Here is a 24,128-nt window from a genome sequence, read left to right on the forward strand (position 1 = left end):
TGGTAAAATTAGCGGTTGAATTAGCTTATAAGTATGAAATGACATAAAAAAGATATGTTTAATTAATATTTAGTTTTTTTTCAAGTAAGATGATAGGAGTAAAATTGTAAGAAAATATGATAAGCTATAAGCTCATAAGCTACTTGAAATAGCTTTTGAAAAATAAGCTATAAGCTAGTAAAATAAGCTATAGGAGTAAATTGAGTTTTGCAAATTAGAGATTTTAATCCTAAACAAAGCCTTACATATACATGAATGACTCTGGTTGGAAAGTCACACAAGCTAGTTTATGAGATTTCCTTTTTTCACCCTACCCATTTTCTCGCGAGTCCTACGAATTTACTAAAACACTCTCGTCCTCTATTTAGGTAGTGGACACCCCACAAAAACACCATACCTTTATAACGTTGGTTACTTAAGTAGCGGATGACATTTTTCAAAAAATCTCATTTTATAACTTTCGCTACCTAAGTAGTTGAAGGGTAAAACAGGAAACGCCTAAGGCGCACGAGAAACTGGTAGGGTGGCAATAGTAAATCTCCTAGTTTATAGCTTTTAGATTATAGCTTAAAAGTTCATTTGGCTAAACAAGATCTATTTGGTAACAATTTTCAAAAAGAGCTTATAGCTTATTTTACTAGCTTATAGCTTATTTTTCAAACGATATTTCAAGTTGCTTATGAGTTATGAGCTTATAGCTTATCATTTTTCTTCCAATTTTACCTCTGTCATCTTACTTGAAAAAATTAAATATTAACTAAACATATCATTTTTATGTCATTTCATTCATACTTATAAGTTAGTTCAATCTCTAATTTTACAAAACACTACAAATTCAATCAACTAGCTTATTTGCTATGATGGGATAAAGTTCTTCAGCCATCTTCTGTTCTGGTCCATCCATGTTTTGCTTGATGAATTGAGGTCTAGAACTGGCTTTCCACCTTAAACAAAATTTTCTAGCCTTAGTCCATTTTGGGTGACTCAATTTCACTCGCAACCCATCCAAGCGTGAGCTTTGGGTCTTTCCCTTCTGGTACCTGCACACTTCGACAATCAAGTCAGTAAGCATAGTAGAGTAGGGGTATCTAGGGTTATATATTGCATACATGAAGACCTTTTGGCAGGCTATATAACAAAATAATAGGGTTATAAAGACCTAGAAAGTTCTTATGTCCCTTGTGATTGTGATAGGGTGTTGTGTTATGGCAAGGTTGTAAAGACTTAGACGGTCCATAATCAGGGTGTGTCCATCATATGATATGCATTGTAATTTTATGTGTCGGGCTACCGAGTCCAACATGCAGATAGGCCTTTGTCCCAATTTGGAACAATGTTCATCTTGTGGGTTGAGAGAAGGGAGAAAAAAGGGGCAGACATTAAGATTTTTTCATGTTGAACTCTTGAAGTTAATTTCTTGTAACTCTTCTGTATCTCTTTTAAAGACTCAATATGAATGATTTGGAGAGATATGTTTCTAACCAAATAATTTAGCCCGAACTGAATAAATAATTTTGATGTGCATCGTAGTTTTTTTATTTGATTGTAGATTTGCTATATATACACTAAGTTGCTAGACTTTATTCTTGGTTGATTATTGTTTGTTGCTTAGACGTACTGTTTAGTTGTTGATTAGTATCATTATTTATTCAATTCTTTGTTCTTGTTGGTTTGAACAAGGTTCAAATTTACAACAATAACAACAAAGAAACATAGGCCAATATTTTGTCTTCCCCACCCACTGAAAGCCAAAATATTCTACTATCAATCAAGTTGGAAAATGTGTGTCCATTCATTATTTTTTGAGAAGATGCTGATCATGATAAGCCATATCAATATCTAAGGGCCATTGAAGTATATGGTAGGTAGGTACCTCAAATTTTGGCTGAATATGATGATGGAATCACAGATATTATTTGAGTTGTATATATATATATATGTACAAATTTGAAGCTTATAAAACAAGACAAAAAAGTGTTATGGATTTATTATAATACGTATGAATCAATCCATTTGATTATTCGTCGTCCGTGTTCTTGATAGCTTGCAACACTGCTTGCTTCACCACTTGCTCGTTGATACTGTCGTCCTTGTGACTCTGCATAACATAACATAATCATAATCACATGAGAGAGAGCTAGGAAATATATTTGGCACCATCATATATTTTATTTACCAATATTTAACTTCTTTAGACAACAAGATATATAATAATTAATCCAAGTTCTTTCTTTTGTTGGCAAGATTATTAAACAAGCTACTTAGATTGAAAATATTCTGTATGAAATTAAAGTAGGCATTTGAACAATTTTGTCTCCTTACAAAAGACTAAAAGTAGAGACCAAGAAAACAAAGATCTCTCAGATTCTCTAGACATTACGTAACATGGTTTCAAACAATTTTTTTTACTGTCCATTCAAATTCTCTAGACATTACATCTTACTTCAATCATTTTTTTTTTCCGTCTAGTATGCCCCTGGAGAGCGTACTATTTTGCAGGGTGCCAACAGTAATTGATCTGAGCCATGCGATCTCTGATCGGCGGCTGAGATCGTTTTGTTTTATAAAATTATATTTTAAATTGAACCGCCTGATTTCAAATCATCGGCCATGATTGATTAAAGTGTGAAACTACGTCTATAGTTCCCAACAGTAAATATACGGATCCTATTTTGCAGATTCAATTCTTTTCAACACTTTTTTATTTTTTTAGTTTTATGATAAACAAATATATTTTATTCACGAGAGTATAAATTATGCTGCAACTCATCACATATAAAAAACATGCAGGTTACAAGAACTAGTATGAGAACTCATGTACTATTTTTGGTATAAGTCTCCTATACAAGATAGCTTGTTTGAAAAGAAAGTGTTGGATTGTGTGTCGCTAGTTTTTGTCATTTTGATATTAGCCCTATGATATTTAAGAGAATTACCGAATTAGGTTCAGTAATTTAGAGTCCGGCTATAAAGTTAGGAAAATCTGACTAAAATTATTTTTGCCAGGAATAGAATTCGAGTTCTTTCAAACAACTCGTCTCAACCGGAGCTCATTAATCGCTTGAGTTCAATATCTTGGTTAGTTAAAAGACTTTAAACTCAAGGAGAACTGATCACAAAAAGACTAGCGACCCATACATATCGGAATTCCAATATTAACCCAAAATAGTAAGATTTTGTCACCAATATTGAACAATGCCCACACGTGTGTACAAAGTGGGAACGCGTCTTTATATATAGGTTTCAAAAATCATGTTAATTCAATTATTTAAAAGATAAAAAAGTGTAAAAGAGAAATGGTAGAAAAATATTAATATATTTATTGTCTTACATCTCCTGATCCCACAGCTTGTAGCTGGAAAGTGTCTTCACAAGAAACCCTAGCATCAAGCACATCAAGTCCCAAATTTTCAAAAGCTTCCAGTATTGACACAAGCATACCAGGTCTATTCTTTTCTAAAAGCACATTGATTAGGAAACCCTTTTCTAGGGTTTTCACACTCACCTATATCAAAATAAAAAAATTATAAGTGAATTCATTTTTCTAGACACACAAAGATGTGGCAATAATGAACCATATTTTTTCTTTTCTTTTTTACAGAAGAGTGAACTCTAATTAAGAAAGTCTACGTACATCGTAGGGTATATCAAACATACTCCCTCCTGTCAAATAGTTTTTAGATTCATTGGAAAACTGATGTATCTGATTTATATTATTGATCAGATACATTTCTAATGAACCTAAAAAGTGGTTGCTTGCTTATAATAATAATAATCGGAAGGAGTATATGTGATAAGGTTTTCCCAGCTTTAAATTAGGACGTTATCCCTCGCCTTAAATTTTTAATAGATAAAATAGATAGGTGATAACGTCTTCTGTGATTGTTCCATCGAAAGTGATTGTTTGTACATAGAGATTGCTTAAAGGAGACTCACCTCAAACGCAGCTCAAAACCCTATGTTCTCGTGTCTTTTGCTTCCGTTCACTTAAAAATAGCTCATATTTATTTTTTACTTGCTCCATTTCTTACCATGTTTGGCGTAACATTTTAAATTAGTTGTGTTTCCAAAGTTTATCTCATTTGTTAAAACATGGTGACGGTGTTATTAGATGGCAAGAAGTATACGAGAGGGATAAGTTTTTTTTTTTTTTTAACAGCAAAAGCTATGAGAGGGATAAGTTTATTCCGTGGTTGACGCTAGTCTTGGTAATTTGAAGGATGAAGAATTATTTAACAATATTTAAGGAGGATATAGTTTATTGCGTTTACTTATGAAATTAAAATAATTTCTTGAAAATTGTTCATTTGTAGTGCGCAGTGCGCACTAGCTCAAAAACATTTTTGTTGAAGGCTTTTCACATCCCGCAAATAAAAATTGTGGATTGCGTGGAGTAGTATGTATCTTTGATATAGTTGAGTATCCCTTATACTTGTTGAACACATTTTTGTTTATAGAAAAAAAAAAAAGGTGGGTAATAATACTACAAAAGAATACCTTAGGTTGCTCATCATCCATTTGAGAAGTTGATGATTCAACAATTCCTAACTCATAGTTCAATCCTTCCACTTTTTGCTTCCAATCCATTTGCTCATCATCCACTTTTTGCTCATCATCCATTTGAGGCTTTGTTCATCTGCCAATTATTATCCATTTTAACTTCATTAATAATAAACACAAAAAAAAAAAACAGTACACAAGAAATATATAAACCAATATATTTATTTTACAGCACTAGATCTTGTGACATCTCGAAGTTGTTGATACTTGTGTTGAAGAGACATATGCTAGCTTCTTCTCCTTCTTATAGCTTATGTTTACTTGATTGTGGTTTTCTCTACATTTGGTTCCATATGTGTGGTGGTGGCTTTGGAGGTTTTTAACTTCTTTTTGTTTATATTATAAAATATGGAGAATGTTAACTTGTGCCCTTAAGGCACATGTTAAAGAAGCAAAAATAGAAATTATTAAATGTTAATTTGTGCATTTTGACTTTTGAAGCATTAAATTTATTGTATCATTAAATGTTGAATTTCTATTTTGGTATATCTTAACATGTGCCTTAAGGGCACATGTTAACAAGACCCTTATAATATAATATAAATGTGAAGTGGCTAATAAGCTTACAAAAATTATTACTATGTGATCTCTTGTTTGTTTGCTTGATGACTACCTAAATATTCCCCACAACAAATTATGCTTTTTCACTAGTTATTTACAAATTTGCCCCCTATATATAATTTTCATGACTATTAACATGAAAAATGGGCCTTATTGTTTTTTGGTATTTAATTGTGGGAAGATGTGTTTATTTGGTTAGGCTTGTCGACGGGATTGGAAAGATGGAACCACTTTTTATATTTTGGGAACATGGTTAAATTAAAAATTGGCTTGCCACTTCCTCTTTGTGCTAGTATCTGGCATAAAGGATGGTTAATCCGAGTACGTCAATGATTGTGTCTATATTAACTACAGTATGTTATTCGAAAACATTAGTGTTTGAGGTGACATTGTAAGGGTAGGATTCCTTGCTAAGGAATGTATAAATTTTTTACAATTAGAAATATATCGATATCAATAAAGACTATTTCTCTATTTTATGAAATAAATAGGTTATATTGTATTTTTGGCACTCTAATTTTACAAACTTATAATTTGGCCACATAATTTTTAAAATGGTATTTTTGACTCTTTAACTTTCACATACTTGCTATTTTTACCTCCTAACTTTAGCCCTTTTTGCAAAAGAATGACTCCCCACTAATTTTGATCAAGTCAATACACACGTGGCAAGTGACTCACAATCACATCAGCTTGTTTTGCCACGTGGACAATGACGCACATGCCACGTTAGCATGGAATGCCACATATGTTGACGTGATATGAGTCATTGTCCACGTCATGTTGAGGTTTTATGTGAGTCACTTAACACGTGTGCGCTGACTTGGTTAGGGGACCAGAATCACAAGTTTGTGAAAGTTAGACGCCGAATGTGTTATTTTAAAAGTTTAAGTGATAAAATTGCAATTTGTGAAAGTTAGGGACCAAAAGTGCAATTTCTATGTACATTTTCTCAATAGTAAAACTTGTTTCTACGAGACCAATGAAATATCATTAATATGCACAAGTGTACATGTTACTAGACAATTAAAAAAACTATAAAAAGAAAGAGTACTGATAATATATCTTACGTAATATAGGCACATGAACTACATGAATTTGTTGATAATCACGAGTTATGCTGATGACGAGTTAATCTGTTGTGACATACTCACTATATTGTTGATGATATTACTTCATATATGTTACATTCACATAGTTGGACATGTCGTAGGTTGAAAGTGATATAATAGTTGGACAATCAAGCAATCGTGGAGATTTGTGATATTTTCTATGCTTGTTGAGAAACAATTTTATCATGATTTTACATTAAATAATACTCCTTTTGTTCATTTTAAAATAATAATACCAAATACTCACCAAAATAATAATAATAATAATAATAATACCAAATTAAGAAAGTGTGTTTTGCCTCTTATCTTCTTATTATATCCTAATTTTAATCCATCAATAAATTTCTATTTTTTTGCACACACTTTCTCTTTCCTATATTATGTAAAAAAAATACAATAAAAAAATTACATAAAATTTAGTCAATAAAAAAAATTAGGAAGGAGGGTATAATAGAAAAATATAACCTTAAATTATCAAAACGACAAATAATTTGAAACAAAATTTTTTTCTTCTAAAACAACAAATAAAAAGGAACAGAGGGAGTAACGTTTTTTAAACACATTTGCAGCAGTACATAAATGGAATAGTTATAGAAAGAATGATGAAATCCAAGTTTGATTCTTAATTAGTGAAAATAATTTTTTATCAAACTTTTACTTCGCGATGAAACTATAAATTATCAAGGCCTCTTAAAAGATTAATACCAAAATATGACACATTCAAAGAATAAGTCATGCGCGCTACTTAGCCAATTTCCACCCGAAACATTCTAAATATGTTATAAGCGCAATTATAAGGAGGGTTCTGCTACCTCCTTGTATTACTCTTTATTGAATAATGAAATGATATGAGTTTTTGATTGTCAAAGTATTACTCTTTATTGAATAATGAAATATATGAGTTTTTGATTGTCAAAAAAAAAAAGGAGGGTTCTGCTACCCACTCATAATAGATAAATTAAGATCCAATGATCTTACTCAAAAACCATCATTGTCAAGGAGAATTTTGTCGAATACACCAATTGCTCAATACACTGCACCTTGTTGGAGAATATATCATCATTGCAAGACTTCCTAATCAACACCAATCAATGTTGTCAAAATTGCATGTTAACATGTAAAATCATCTGATTTTACGTGCCTAGGCATGAAAAATCGCGTTAAATCATTAGTAAACTCGTGAAAAGGTCAATTTTGAACAAGTTAAATCATGGTGAAATTGTGTAAAATCGTGTTAATTATTTTTTATTTTACCCGATTTTGAAGAGATTAACTCTTTTATTTTTGAGTTTGTTTTAATTTTTAAGAACAATAATGTTTACAAGAGTGTGAGATGATTTTTTTTGCATGACAAAGAGGTTTTATTTACGGCCTAAATGACCTTAATTTTGTGCATCTTAGTGGTTACTAAGGCTTTATTGTATATAACTGACAATTAGAAGTGAAATGAAAAGACAAAAATTGTCGATTTCTAGTTCTGGGTCTCGCACGACCATGGCAGGGACAACATGGGTCGTGGAAGGACTTTCTTGCGAACTTCCTGCTTATAGACTTGCATGCCACGACCATGGCAGGGCACCACGGAGCCCCGGTAGGTATTAGATTTTGGTAAATTCTGGACTATTCAATTGCTCAACTTTTAGTAATAGTTTTTTGGACCTTTTGCTACGACCAAACATGATTTCTATTGATTTTCCATCTTCTATTCATTAAGGAAAGTCTTCCATTTATCATTTTAAAAAAGTCTTGATCAATAAGGCACCATAAAATGCATTAAATGCATTCATTTCTTCATATTCCAAGCATTAAGTCCCAAAAATAGAAAACCAAGTAAGTAGTTCTAATAAACATAAATAAAAGTTGGGTAAATAGCTTTATACCCCATGCAAAATAAGCCAGTTAGAGCTGTCAAAATGGGTCGGGCTATTGGGCCGGCCTATTAGGCCTATCGGGCCAGACCTTATCGGGCCAGACTTTAGCGGGCCGGGCCTTATCGGGCCAGACCTTATCGGGCCAGGCTTTTTCATGGGCCGTCATGGGCCGGCCCACGGGCTTCTGGGCCGGCCCCTTAAAAAATTTAAAAAATATTTTAAAAAATTCTATAATTTTTTTATTGTTATATTTTGATCCTATTTTTACGCATAAATTATATATAATCTTTTTTATTAGTTTTGTCGTTTTATTATTTTTTTTAAAACAAATTATCGTTTTATTGTTATTATTTGTGTTTTGTTCCTATCTATAATCTGTTTTATTCATATTTCTAAGCATATCATGTTTTTATTGTATTTATCTTATATTCTTTCTATATTTTTTTGTTGTGAAATTACAATGAAGGATATAAAACTTGGAATATAGTTAAAACTACTAAGAATAAATTAGTAACTTTGGTAGTAATTAATTTGATTATATTAGAAGTAGATATAAAATACTGAGATACGAGGTGGAAATCAATACCTATGTATAAAGAGGATACAAAAAAATTTGGTGTGAACTTTTCATAATAACAACAATACCCTTAATTTTTTTTTGGGCAGCAAAAAACTTTTATTAACAAACTCACCATAACATAAGACGCGTCTTTTTTTTTAGCTGTAAAAATCTTTTATTAACAAACTCACCAAAACATAAGGCAAAATAGAAAATGTGGATCACACAAACTGACACTGGCCGCTAATAATAATAATACTAATAATAATAATATGACAAAAAACTTTTTGGATTATGATGAGATTATTTGTTAGAGATTTGTTTGTTTGTTTGATGAGGATAAAGAGGATGATATTATTGTTTGGGAGATTATGTGAGAAAATATAGGGATATTTAGATATAAAATAAATTTAGTACTAGAATCTGTTTTTTTTTTCAAAAAAAAAAAACTGAAAATTAGTGGGCCGGTCCATCGGGCCATATAGGCTTTTACTTATTGGGCCGGGCTAGGCGGGCTGGGCCACGAAGTTAACGGGCCAGGCCGGGCCAGGCCCTTTATATGAACGGGCCCCCTCGGGCCGGGTCGGGCTGGACCGGGCCGACCCCTTTGACAGCTCTAAAGCCAGTTATTTGTTATCCCCAACAATTATTTTTTTTTTGAGATTTCACCCCTGCAATATGAAGATTCCTTGCCTTTGCCCCCTGGCTGCACATGTAGACATATGACATGGACAAAATCATGGCGTGGCATGACACGTGGAAATAATTTATTTTTAATTTATTTTTAAATGCCATGTCAATTGTACAAGTGGAAATTACCTAATTTTTTTAAAAAAAACTGAAAAGAAATATTTTTATTTAATTAAAAAAACTTAAAAGAAATGTTATAATTTAAGAACACGACCTCCAAACTTAAAAGAAATTCTTTTCAGTTTTTTTTTTTCCAACCCATAAATCTTCATCATCAAACCTTCTTTCATCTTCATCTTCTTCAAACCTAACATTCCTCACCCCATCATCACTGTTCTTTCTCAATCTTCAACAAACCATAAAAGAACAAAAATTCAAACCCAGAAAAACCAAAAAATTGAACTTTTAGGTGTTTTTCTCTCTTTAATATACTTAAGCTAACAATTTAACGGCTTGAAAGGGAATAGAGTGCGAGCAATTTAACAGCAGAAGAGAAGGAATAGAGTGCGAGCAATTTAACTGCACAAGTGCTTTGACTCGCAACTAGTCTATGTAGAGATTCTTCTTCAAATATTGCTCATACTTGAAAATGTTGGCTTGAGTCGCTTTATATAATGATGCAACTCCTGAGATTTGTTTGAGTTTGAGTTGCATCGTGATTTTAAAACAAACTTTGTTTTAAAACAAACTTTAATAGATTTAAAGTTTCAAGTAAATTTTTTTCTAAGATAGTTATAACTTCCAATCATATATAACATCTAGGTTTGATAACAAATTTTGTTATCAAACATTTTCTTGGCAGCTAATCAATCCTCCACGCCTTATAACAAACTCTGGAGAGATACGCGCATATAAGATAATGTCTTCTGCTTGTACAAGATGTCCTACTCAAGTTGGGACATTTTGTCTAACATGTGTTAGTGGCACATCTGTCCTAACATGCATGTTGCTAGTTCTGGTGCAAGATGTCCTGCTTAGGATGAGACATCTTGTCAAACATGTTGCACCGGCACATCTGTCCTTCACATGTTGTTTTAGCATAATGCTATCAACTCAAAAGGAACTACATTCATTTGATTTATCCATGGCTACACAATAAAAATATGCAAGTTCAACAAATATGCTTAAGACGAAGAATAAAATCATAAAATCAACAAAAAATCATCCGAGCAACAATCGGTTTCTGATTGGGTCATCCACTATTTATATATGCGCCCCAAGCCGAATAGTGCTAGGTGCGAGGGAGTATGTTTAAGAAGTCTCACATCGGTTGCAAACTAGCTTTTATAAAGTGAGAGCAATGCTCACCATACAAGCGGATTTTGTGTAGAGTTTAGTTACGTCCAACTTCCAATTCTAAGATTTGTAGTTCATGTGGGGTTGGCAATTGAGAGGCAAAGACTAGGACGGTTAGAGTCCAAAAATAAAGGAAATGCCGCCCGGGCCATAATCTGTTGTATCTTATAGTGACGTGAGAGTTTTAAGTGACATTCAGGTTCACGGGCTACGTTCTAGTAACACAACAGAACATGTCTCTTGTACACTTGTTATAGGTGGAAAATTCCCATATATTTTCTCTAATCGTGTACATAGTTGGTTTGTCTCTTTTCCTCACATGTTGGATTTAGCCACCAATACCATACCTACACACATAGAAAAAACCAAATTGCATCAAACGGATAAGATCGCTTGTACAAAGACACATAAACTAATTTTATCAATTAGGCCACGAAAGACAGCTAATACTAGTGTCTAGTGGTAAGTCCTTTCAAGTTGAAACCCAAATGCCGTTGCATCATATTGTTGGATATTTGGATTTACTTTAATTATTTATTTAAAATATAATTAAAAGTGTATAATATCAAATACAATTACTTGTCATGTTTAATATAAGGCTTAATGTTGAACGGGTCGTGATGGGTTGGGCCGTTCTTTCTAGTCAGCCTATTGAGAGGTCCCTGCTGATGAGTATATATTCTAGCCATCCCATTAAGCTAGTAACACTGAAAACATAACACGCATAATGACTCATCAGTGAGAGGTAGAAGCACCGTCTCAACTCTCTTACTCTCTCAGATTCAATTAATGAAGGATTGATCCGCTGCTATTCCAGGTATACCGTTCCCGTATATTCTCTAATATTACAATATGCTATAACTTGTATCTATTGATCTAAGGTTATTAATTTATAACATTCTTTCAATTGGTATCAGAGCCACTATAGATACATATTATAGTTATTGTTCAAATAAAATCATTATCTCACTGTTTCAATTCTTGATATGAATGTGCGACACAATTTGTGAATGATTTTTTATTATGATCATGTTGTAATGCTATTACTGTACCTGTTATATCTCATGTTCTGCAAATCTGCGATCATAGCATGTTTCCTTTTATTTTAATTAATTAATATATTTAATTGTATAAAAGCAAGGACATTAAAACATGATTGCAAAGAACACGTTGATACAATTACTGCGTTTCGATCCTGATTTCAAACTCAATTAAATTCTAAACTGATATGAGTTTTCTCCAAATCGTATCATAACAAACAGAACCCATATTCAATCGTTGTTTATCGTTGCCTATTTCGCAAGAACCCTAATTTTTCAACCCACGATTCGATTAAGGATTCTTAAAATTAATGCCGGATACCCTTCTAAAATTGAATGACGATCAAAATGCGATATAGATCATTGTATGGTTCTGCGTATTGAGTAAGAACGAACCGGGTTAAACCGCGGGTTTTTTGTGACCCGTTTTTCTGTTTTTCGGGTAAAGAAGAAGTTGTTCAGCCAGCCCCAATGGACGCCCACTCGCGGGCTGTAGCGCGTGCGGCGCGTGTCAGAGTTAAAAAATTCCAATTATTTTATTTTTCTGCCAAAATAATTATTTAATAAATACTTTAATATTTTGGTATGAATTTTGGACATTTAAAATATTTTATATTGACTATTTTGAGAATAAATTGTAATTTTCATATGTATTCTCAAAATATTTTGGTCCAAAACTAATATGATAATTTCTTTACTCTTTTATGGCACTTAAAGAAATTATTCATTCTGCATCAAATTAATGTGTCATTAAATTATTTTAATTTATTCCATATCATCCAAATTGATACTCTGTTATTTTGAAACAAAATGATAATTTTGATTTATGATCTCCAAAATAAATAAATAATGATAATAATATTGGTGTTATTTAAATGTGAGAATTGCATACTATTGAATAACACATTCTCAAAGATTAATTTGAGCCGTCTTCTAAAATTTTATAAATAGTAGTAACACTAATGTATTTTATTTTCTATGGAAGTGTTATGATCGTAAATTATTTAGGCTCAAATTTTGGAGATCATTGAATTTAAAATTATCATTATTATTAAATTATATGTTGCTTTATTATTTTCCACTTGTAAATTCTTAAGGCAAATTAATTTATAACATCCTTACATTGATTTATTAAAATAGAGTTTTATGACTTGATATAACGGTTTTCTCTTTGACTATTTTTATGAACCGCTTGAGATGACGTCGCAAAAGACTTCATGGAATCTGGCTAAAGTCATGACTCTACTTACAAGGATAAAAGTCACATTCTCAGAGGTCAGTGCAATTTTGTAATTTGATTACTTTTAAAACCTCGTGACTTATATTATATAATGTAACTATTGTCCATAATATTTTAGGTTTTAGAACTCTCTAATCTTTTATTTTTCATCAATTAACTCCATTTAAAATTGAAAACTATTTTGGGAGTATTTAAAATAAAATTATTTTGAGAATTCTATTATAGACAATTGTGTATTTACTCTATTAGTTAAATTCTTCAATTCATATTATTTTAGCATAACGATCCAAATATTTATAGTTGAACAATTCTTTTGCGACAAATATAAATTTATACACTTGTTCTTAACTTTCTGACAAATATTATAAACTTTCTAATTATGTTAAATAAGTGTCTTGTCGCAATTAAATATTTGGATCAAGTTAGTATTAAACTATATATTTTATTTTATTCAATGATGCAATCTTGCATTTTTTATGCTAAAATTCTAAGTATGAATTAAAATTTATACGCCTCATTGTTGTTTATCACTTAAATATCATCAAAACAAGTTTATTGAAATTGAGGCTATTTTAAAACTATTATCATCCTTGTAACAAAATATTTATATAAATCACATTGATTTATAATTAGAGTCTCATATATGTTTTAATGGCTTATTCTTTATGTATGGATATTCTGAGATGATGTTATCAAATTGTATTCTCGCCAAATCATCAAAAGCCAATGACACTAAAGACAAGGATGAATGTCACACTTTATGAGGTTAGTCACGGTTTTATCAAATTCTTTAACCTCTTGTGACCCATTACTGGTTATTGCATATATGAAGAAATTTATTTCTTCTTCTCTTATTGTGCAATTATATAAATATAAAAGTGGAATCCTTTTTCAGGAAATTCTAAATAGAACTCTATAATGATTGTATATATATTGTTTTCTTACTATAATACTCTATTTTCAATTTATATTTAAGTTATAGTGGGAGTATTTAAAACCTTAGTCTAAGAGTTCTATTCTGGATAAAATACAAAGCTATTTTACACACTTTTATTTTAAATAATAACTCTTGCTATCATATTCTTTCGTATATAAATTCTAAAGTCATATTTATGATGTGCTAATTTAAAATACTTTTAAGCATTTTTTCTATTATTTTAATATGAATAAAATTAAATAGATTGTTTATGCATGATATTATTTTATCATATTCTTTTAAGCATAAACATTAATGATTTGTATAATTGTAATCTCACCTATCGTGGATACAATTATGCAAAGTATACTGACAACAATCATACCCTATCGGTGTGTTGTTGTTAATATAATATTCGTTATTACTCAATTTACTTTAATTTTATATATTTATATTTCAAATACTCTGTCACTATTAAAATGTTGTGACATAAAAACCGTACATTGAAATGCTATAGTTCTTACTTACTATCCTTAATACCCTTGAATGATATTACAATAAGTAAGAAATTTCACTAAATATATTATAGCGCATGTAGCTAATATCTTAATTTTGCAATTCAATATTATCCTAATTTTAATCAATGAATTATTTAAACTTTATTTAAAAATAAAAATAAAAATTGGATTGCCATCTATCCCTAGATTTTGTCAAGTGGCGGACATAACCCTATCGGTGTGACGTCACTCAACACGATCTTCATGTGATAGAGAAATAGTTGAATATTTATTAAAAATATTTTCAAACTTTTAATCAATGTTTTAAAAACCGGACCGGAGGTCGAACCGGTGTGACCTCCGGTTCACGGTTCAATTGGTCGGATCGGTTGGACCGCTATTAAACCGATCGAACCGGAATAATAAATAAATATAATATTAAACTTCATAAATAATAATTTTTATAAATAAAATTCATCATAGTAGTAGTTTTTTAAAAACAGAATTGGATAGTATGGCCCAATATATTTATTGCCTCAAAGAAAGAAAAGCCCAATACATTTGTTCAACAAAACACAAGGCAAATTAGGCAATATATATAGGAGTACTTTTAACTAAACCTAATTAGCCAAAGACAGTTCACAGCCGCAACATCACTTTCCTCTCCCTATTTTTACTCTATGTTTTTCCACTTTCTGCATCTCAAATTCTATACCTACCTTTTCTTCTTCTTCTTCTTCTCAAACTCTTTTTTTTTTTTGCCTTAAAGGTTGATACTTAAATTAATAATTGTTGTTTCAGCAACAATGTTACACAGAAATAGAAACAAGAAACAATTGCAAAGAGATTATGCAGAACCATATGTATTATCCAACCCGAAAAACTTCTCAAACTCTACCTCTTCTTAAATGGTGTAAAGATAAAGAACTGTGCTGGTCTTAAACTGATGGATCTATATCATCATGATAGAGAAGGAGGATTTGGGGATTAAAAGTGCAAGCTTTTTTTAAAAAAAAAAATAAAAATCGCAATTTTTTAACTATTGTCTGTACTGGAAATTGAAAAAAAAAAAAAAATTCTGTTTTTTTATTAAATAAATTGGACCGGCCGGTTAGACAAAACCGGCACCGGTTCACTGGTTCATCCGGTTTTTACCGGTTCGCACCGGTTTTTATGGTTTTTTGAGCGGTTTTGCAGACTGCCGGTTCTGGAAGGCTAGCCGGACCGGTGCTAGGTCCGGTTCTCGGTCGAACCGGTTGGACCGGCCGGTCCGGTCCGGTTTTATAAACATTGCTTTTAATTCAACTATCATTCTCTATCAAGTGGGAGAATCCTCACTATGTATTGTGTGACGTAATGGACATACCTATCGGTATGACATTGCTTAACATGATCATTCTTTTCTTGGTGTAAGAAAAATATCTAACCATTTTAAAAAAAACCATTCTTTGTCAAGTGAGAAAATTTCTACATGCAAATTAACTATAGCTAAGAAACAAATATATTTATTTGTTTCATAATTCTAGACATAAAACTACTGTAGAGACTTATATTGAGGATATTAATTATAGTCTTTTCTCATAAATTATTATATACTTCCATATCATCCTATATTTTTGTAAACTCATTTTGTAAAAGCAATATGTCAAAATCTCAAATGCTTAACAACTCTACCAACAAAAATTCTATTTATTTTATGTCATTATTTTAAATGGTTTTAAAGTGTACATTTGAGATATTCAATTTTTTCTATTTTCACTATATTTGACATATTTCAAACTATTCTTATTTTTCAACACTTATGGAAGTTAATGACTATTTTCTCATATACCCTCAATAATAATAAAATGTAAGTCTCGTGTATTTCCGCTGCGTGTAACCAAACTATTTCTCAAATGTGTGTGTTTATAATTGTAGCATTTGAGTTTTATGAGTGATTTATTAAAACTTTTTATATATACAGTCTCATATCCTATTTTATAATACTAGAGACTTAATCTCACTCGTATGATGATAAACCTTTTATATATGTTCATCATACTCTTTATATGATAGCTACTTTATATATAAAAATTCTTTTGAGAATTTTATTTGTTATAAGGAGATTTATATTATAAATTGTTAAGTAAAAATTAGCAATCTCCTTAATTCTAAATGCAGAATATGTGGTTAACCATGAAATCCAACACTTATAAAAATCTGCCATTGAAAAGTTTTGTATATATTGGATTTTATATTATTATTGAGTTACCACTTGTGTTAGTAATTCTGCTATATTCATGTGCAAAAATGTGGTTGAGTTTGTGACACTCTAGTATTGAAATAAAATAAAATTATATAACCACATATATATAGAAAATTTTGCACTAGCAAATAAGTATCCCACTGTTAAATATTACACATCATAATATTTGTATATTAGTGATCACTAATGAAAACACTAAAGAAAATTCCACTCATTCTTGTTTATATATGTGGGATCAGTGGGAGTGTGTACATAATATTATATACTATGAGCTCAAATAAGAAATTTCACTCTTTTTCATATATGTGAGATCAATGAAAATATGTACACAATAATATAAACACAAAACTTAAAGTTATAATCTCACTCTTGCCATATATTTTGTGCGCTAGATAAAATATGGCATAGCTTAAGAGACTTTAAATTTCAGTCTCATTCTACTATTCTAAGATATATATCAACTCTTTAATCTCGGTAAGCATCATAATTTGATGCTTAAGTCAATTTGTTGGAAAATGCACAATTATCTCTTAGCATGCAAATATATTGTGCTTCTCTTTTACCAACACTACACATTCTATAAGGTCATAAATAGTAAGTACTACGTATAGTATCAATACTCCTATCGAGTATGATATTGTGTTCTTAAAGTACTTATGAATTGCATAATCATAATTTGTTCATTATTGACATTCTTGTGGCCACATTAATCCATGTCTTATTTTCTTTAAACTAAGTGGTTGTGTTAATCCAATTGGAGATTCTCCGGTCTCCTATTTCTTTATGGATTTTCATAGTCACAATTTTTTTGCTAAAATTTGGATTAATTGAATGTCAAACGTTGTAGAACATTTAATGATTTCGACTAAAAGTAATTATTCTCTTAATAGGCTATCCCTATAAGTTAGTAATTACTTGACCTATGTGGATATTCTATGACTTTTATAAAATCAAAAACTCATTGGCAGAACCACTAACGACAGACTTATATATATTTGATTAAGTCTTCTATATTTTGGGTTAGTGGGAGTTTGTTGTAGCATTTTAGATGCATGGACCTTTATTGGATTACAAATTCTTAATTTTATAATGTTAATCCATATTATTCTATGTGAAATTTAAGGTTTAGCATGTATGATTTTGTTTGCCCTATCGGATTCAATTTCTGCACTGTTTAAATCTTATGTTTCTTATACTTTAGATGACATGTTTTATTATATTTGATAAATTTCTACCACTATTCTTATGTTATATTTTAAAGACTAATTAAAGTAATCCAAGTGGGAGATTGTTGGATATTTGGATTTACTTTAATTATTTATTTAAAATATAATTAAAAGTGTATAATATCAAATACAATTACTTGTCATGTTTAATATAAGGCTTAATGTTGAACGGGCCGTGATGGGTTGGGCCGTTCTTTCTAGTCAGCCTATTGAGAGGTCCCTGCCTCCACTGATGAGTATATATGCTAGCCATCCCATTAAGCTAGTAACACTGAAAACATAACACGCATAAGGACTCATCAGTGAGAGGTGGAAGCACCGTCTCAACTCTCTTACTCTCTCAGATTCAATTAATGAAGGATTGATCCGCTGCTATTCCAGGTACACCGTTCCCGTATATTCTCTAATATTACAATATGCTATAACTTGTATCTATTGATCTAAGGTTATTAATTTATAACATTCTTTCACATACAAGATGATTTTGAGTTTGAATCCGGTTCTAAGATTGTTGCAATGGGACAGAGAATTTTGGCATCCACTACCGTCCTACTCAGGTTAAGAGGTACAATTGTGTGCAATGGATATCTTGTTTGTGTGTTAAGTGGGGTGAGAATCCTCTCTCGTGAGGATTACATCGGAGGAAATCTAATGTTAGATATTCACTATCAGCACCGTCCATTTTTTTTAATACTTGGCTGTCTGCAAACAAAACAAATCCAATGGTCCAGACTTCATTGTACAACACTTTTAACGGGAGAGGATTTGTTCCCTGTTAAATGTGAATAAGATTTCATATAGTGGAAGCAAAAGTGAATGTTGAGCACCATATAAGAGGAGCCAATAATATATTTAATGCTTAAACCTCTTCATGCCTCAATATCGTAGTTTTATTCAACTTGAATATGGGAAGAGAGAGAGAGTGGGGGTTTGTGATGTTGGATCCAATACGTTGAGAGTCTCTTACTTGGAGTAGAGAATGTTGATGTGTCAAATTTTAGTTAGAAATATATTGATAAAAAAAAATAAATTGTTGAGCATAATAAAATGAGAAGACCACGTATTGAGAATTTGGATATAAATTTGGTGTCAAAATTATTTGTACGCTTGTTTTTAGTCCAATATAATAATTAACCCTAATATTTTATGTTCTCCTAAAAGTCCCAACACATTCAAATTACACCAAATTGAAGATTGTAATTTCATTTTTAGTAATGTACATAATGTAACTTTTCTAAGTAGCTATAACATAAGATTTTTGAAACTCAATTATTGATATAAATAATTTATAGATTATTCTTTAGAGATTTTTTATTTATTTATAAAAAACAGTATAAATCATGGTTGAAAAACCATTTAAGTTGAAAACTATGCAGGTTAAAATATGTTTTGAACTGACAGAACTAGATGGTTTCTTTGGTGGATTTCGTGTAGCCGATGACGATGGTGATGAACTCAGATACGGAGGGAAAACATACCTGCAAAAATATTAGCACTTCAACGCTCAAGTAAATTACAGCTCAAGATGAATGTGTATGAAATGAGTGAAATATGTATGTACCATGAGGATGAGCGCATAACTGTATATATAGAAAATGCTGTGAATAACCGTTTTATGGGTTCCACTATGTGAGTGGAATGAGGAATAAATATCTCATGACATTGATAGGGGTCATTTATCCGCTATGAGTAGTGCAGCATAAGAATACGGTGTGCCTTGACATGGATATGATTTATCCATTATGGGCAGTGTATCATGAGGGCCGGTGTGCCTTGGCTTTGGACAATGGGGAGCAATATTTGCCTTAGGACTTAAATGGGATGTCAGCTTTTTGGTTCAGTCTAGAACAAAATAGTTTTTCATTAATAAGGTTGAAAAATCATCTTTCGCCCTTAATTATTAGCAAATGCTCTATTTTCAGTTATTTAATCAATCTGGAAAATAAATATTTGCTTATAATTAAGTTTGAAGAGAGTAAATACCATGAATTACATTTTTCTCGCACTTCTATAAAAAATAATTTCCTTCTATAACTAATCAAAATAGCCATTTCATTTTTTGTTAAAAAAAGAAAAAAAAAATTGGCCTACATAAAAAATATGTTTTTCTAGAAATATAAAACAATATTTGGCATTATAGAAAGAGAAAATCGTCTTCGTAAGCATAACTCAATCGATAAGAGCATTGCAATGTGTAAAGGTCATGGTTTGAATCTAAAACACTCTACTTATTCATCTAAGCGGTAAAATTCTGATCACCAAATACTTTTGAATCCCGACCTGATTTTTCCCCACTAACCAAAGAATGTCAGATGCAAAGCTCCGCACGTCATTAAAATCATATTGGCGTACTCTTCCGAGGAAGAAAAAAAAAAGACGAAAGCAGCTCTTCAAGGTATCTTGCGCTATATATTTACAGCCATTGGCCTGCCTCCTAAACAATTGGCAACATTATTACTAGTCTCTATTTGAAAAGCCTTTTATTTAAAAAAATAATAATAATAATTATATAGAAAACAAGAAGGATGAGTAAGCACTTTGAAAAAGTATCCATTTCCCCATGAAAATTGGAGAAGAATGAAACTTTAACCCCAATGTTGATTTGTGATTGATGATCATATATTGTTAAAATTTGTGGTCCTTGTTTATCAATGTTACACATCTATGAGCCAATTATGTTAGGTCAGGTTTGGCAAAATGCACAGGCTACTACAGCACATGTGACAAGAAACTATAGAAAAGGGTAAAAATTAATTCATCAAGATTATTGGTTATTTTAATTTTATTAGAATATTTAATTTATTTTAAATATAAAAGGTACAAAGAATATTTACTTATTTAATAAAGTTGTTTAATTTCTTGCTCAATGATGTGGATAGCAAAATTTGAAGTGAACAATGAATGTGTCTATCGTGTTACTGTGTACCGTTTACTCAAGAACATGCATTTGAACATGTTCTCTTCCTTGGAACCATGCTTAATTTGCATACATATAATGCAAACATATTATTCGCCAAAAATAATAATAAAGACAAAAAAGTTTTGCTGTTGATTATGAATCATATAATGTCGTATATAACACCTACGAAATTTATTTATTAAATTATTATATTGAAGTAATAAATGTAGTTTTATTTCTACATGTATATATATATATATATATATATATATATATATATATATATATATATATATAGGTGAGTAAGATGATGAGGATGGGTAAAAAGCTGGTAAGGCTAAAGGGGTTAATGGAGTAAATTTGTTCTGTAAGGGAGTTGACGAAGCTGGGTTTTGTAATACATGTTTTGCTGTACTAACTCTTTTTGATGACTCCTCGAGAGGAGGGCCATAATTATCTTTTTTGCTCATTGTTGCTTTTTCCCTGTAAAAATTCTCTGGTAAGAAAATCTGGTAGAGAATTCTTTTCTCCTTTAATATGTTCTATGTCAAAATCAAAGCATGATAATAAAGCTTGCCATCTGGCAAAAATATGTTTGGAAACTAAATTTTTAACATCCTTTTGTAAAACTTCTTTTGCAGCCTTACAATCAGATCTTAATAAAAATTTCTTTGAAAATAAATCATCTTGAAATTTAGTAATACATAAAACAATAGCTAAAACTTCTTTTTTGATAGTACTGTAATTTAGTTGTGCCGGATTCCAGGTTCCTGAATAATATCTAACAACTTGTTCTATAGATGACTCTGGTAATCTTTGTTTTAATATTCCTCCAAATCCTATATCAGAGGAATCAGTTTCTACTATAAGAAAAGCTTGGGGATCTGGGATTCCTAAGCAGGGTAGCCTTCTAATCAATTGCTTAATTTGTCTAATGCTTTGACTCATGGTTTCATCCCACGGGGGAGGATTCTTCTTAAGCCTCTTAAATAAGGGTAAGCAAATGATTCTAATGTTGGGAATAACGTCAGCTACATAATTTACACATCCTAAAAATCTTTGCAATTGAGTTTTATCTTTTAATTCATCTGGGAATTTATCCCCAAATTCTATAGCTCTACTAATGGGAGTAATGGTTCCTTGATATATGTTAAATCCTAAAAATCTCACATTAACTTGAAATAATTTCATTTTTCTGGCTGATAAAACTAATCCATTGTTTTTAATGATTTCAAAGAATTTCTCTAAGTGATCAAAATGTTCATTTAGAGATTTGGAAAATACTAATATATCATCTAAATAGACAATAGAAAATTCTTGATAATTATTTAATATATCATTCATAATGTGCTGGAATTCACTAGGAGCATTCTTTAATCCTAGGGGCATTACATTCCATTCATAATGACCGAAGGGGACTACAAAAGCAGTTTTATATTTATCCTTTTCTTCTAATTGAATTTGATAATATCCTGACTTTAAATCGAATTTAGAAAATATAATTGAATTAGATAATCGTCCTATTAAATCCTTTTTATTAGGAATGGGGTATCTAATCCATTGAAGTACTTTATTTAAGGGTATATAATTAATAACTAACCCCAGAAAAATTACCTTTTTATACACCTCCAGATTCATTATCTTGTCCCTTCATAGAAAAAGATTATAAAAAGATTCTTTTCCTAATTGAACCAGAATATAATTCTGAAGGCTCCTTACTACAAATTACTTCAAAAATTTTCCCTTCAGGGTTCCATTACTTACCCTCAAATCCAGACAAGACTCGGTTATTTTATGAGTTTATTTTAGTGGATACTGAATCCATTGATATAACTCACACTTATGATAAGAATGACAAAAACAAAATTATTTTCTCTAAATTTAAAATTCTAAAGATATTATCTCCTTCGGACTGGAAGGCTCATCCTTCTACTACAAAAAGTTTCTCTAGGCGGTTCTCACCTCAACACTATTCATATTTCGATTATATGGATGCCTGGAACAATATGTTGTATTATCAACCGTTTGACCATTCTTGGTTCATTTGGTTTAAAAAAGATTTCCCTCTTAAATTCCCTTTTTGGTTCGTTAAATGGTTTCATGAATGGGGACCGGATGTTAGCATTTACTCATACTTTGCAGCTCAAGCCTTTGAGAATTTCAGCAAAGAAATTAAGCTTCCAGATCATTTAAAAATATTAATCTTCCATGCTTCATTTGGAATTTCTTGGATAACTTTGTGGACATTTAGAAAAGAATTATCAGTGCCAGATAGTAATATTTTTTGGATTATCAGATGCATTAGAGTTAAATGGTGGAATAAGTTTAATCCAGATCTTATTAAAAATCAAGTCTTACAAGACTGGTTTTCTAAACATCCCAAATATCTCGTTAAAGGATTAGAAATATTAATGGGAAAGCAAAAGCACAAGTAAATATATTAGAAAAGAATGAGGATAATTATAAAATAAATAGAATTAGAAAACACATGGGTTATCAAGGAAGAACGAGAAACTATATTATCCTAGACCTAGTTTTCCGGATCTTCAATTTGAAGAAGCTAGAGACATGGTTGCCAGCTCTTACAGCGGTAATTCAATTATAGAATGGAACATAGATGGACATAGTGAACAAAATATATTAAATACCATTCAAGAGATGACCATGGTAGCTACAGCTTTAATACCTACAAAATTTTATGAAAAAACTTTGCAACGATTAAGTGGTGCAGGAGGCCATAAATTACAAGTTCAGTACAAATTAACAGATGCTAAGATCTGTAAAGATCATGTTTGTTATAAAACTCATTTTTTATTAGTTAAAAATATACATCAACATATTATTTTAGGAACACCGTTTCTTTCATTATTATACCCTTTTACAGTTTCTCATGAAGCTATCACTTCAAACGCTCTGGGAAGAGAAGTTATATTTAGATTTTTTGAAGCACCCAGAATTAAAGATTTAAATACTGTTCAAAACCTTTCTACATCTACAATTAATTTAATTTCTCAAAAGAAAAAACATATTAATATGCTAAATAAAGAAATTCAATATAAAAGAATAGAAAGCCAATTAGAATCTAAAAATATAAAAGACAAAATTATTCTATTACAACAACGTTTTGAAAAAGAAATATGCTCAGAACATCCCAATGCTTTTTGGGATAGGAAGAAGCATATGATATCATTACCATATGAACCTAATTTTAATGAAAGGTCTATACCCATGAAGGCAAGACCAATTCAAATGAATCAGCAATATTTAGAATATTGTAAAAAAGAAATCAAAGATTATTTATATAAAAAATTAATTAGGCCAAGTAAATCTCCGTGGAGTTGTACAGGATTCTATGTTAATAATCCAGGATAATTAGAGAGGGGTGCTCCCAGATTAGTTATTAATATATATATATA

The 24,128-nt window shown here is 30.8% G+C and overlaps 1 protein-coding gene across 1 annotated transcript; it reads right to left on the bottom strand.

Moving 5' to 3' along the window:
• Positions 1-1,768: 1,768 nt before the first annotated feature.
• On the bottom strand, positions 1,769-4,891 carry LOC123893091 (transcription factor SCREAM2-like). The gene is made up of 4 exons (XM_045943013.1): positions 4,731-4,891; positions 4,498-4,636; positions 3,332-3,505; positions 1,769-2,098 (listed from the first exon to the last, which is right to left on the bottom strand). Exons 2-4 carry the CDS (start codon positions 4,618-4,620, stop codon positions 2,018-2,020), a joined length of 378 nt encoding a protein of 125 aa, XP_045798969.1. The 5' UTR covers positions 4,621-4,636; positions 4,731-4,891; the 3' UTR covers positions 1,769-2,017.
• Between the last annotated feature and the right edge of the window lie 19,237 nt (positions 4,892-24,128).

The sequence above is a fragment of the Trifolium pratense genome, linkage group LG6 (assembly GCF_020283565.1).
Source record: "Trifolium pratense cultivar HEN17-A07 linkage group LG6, ARS_RC_1.1, whole genome shotgun sequence".
Lineage (NCBI taxonomy): Eukaryota > Viridiplantae > Streptophyta > Magnoliopsida > Fabales > Fabaceae > Trifolium > Trifolium pratense.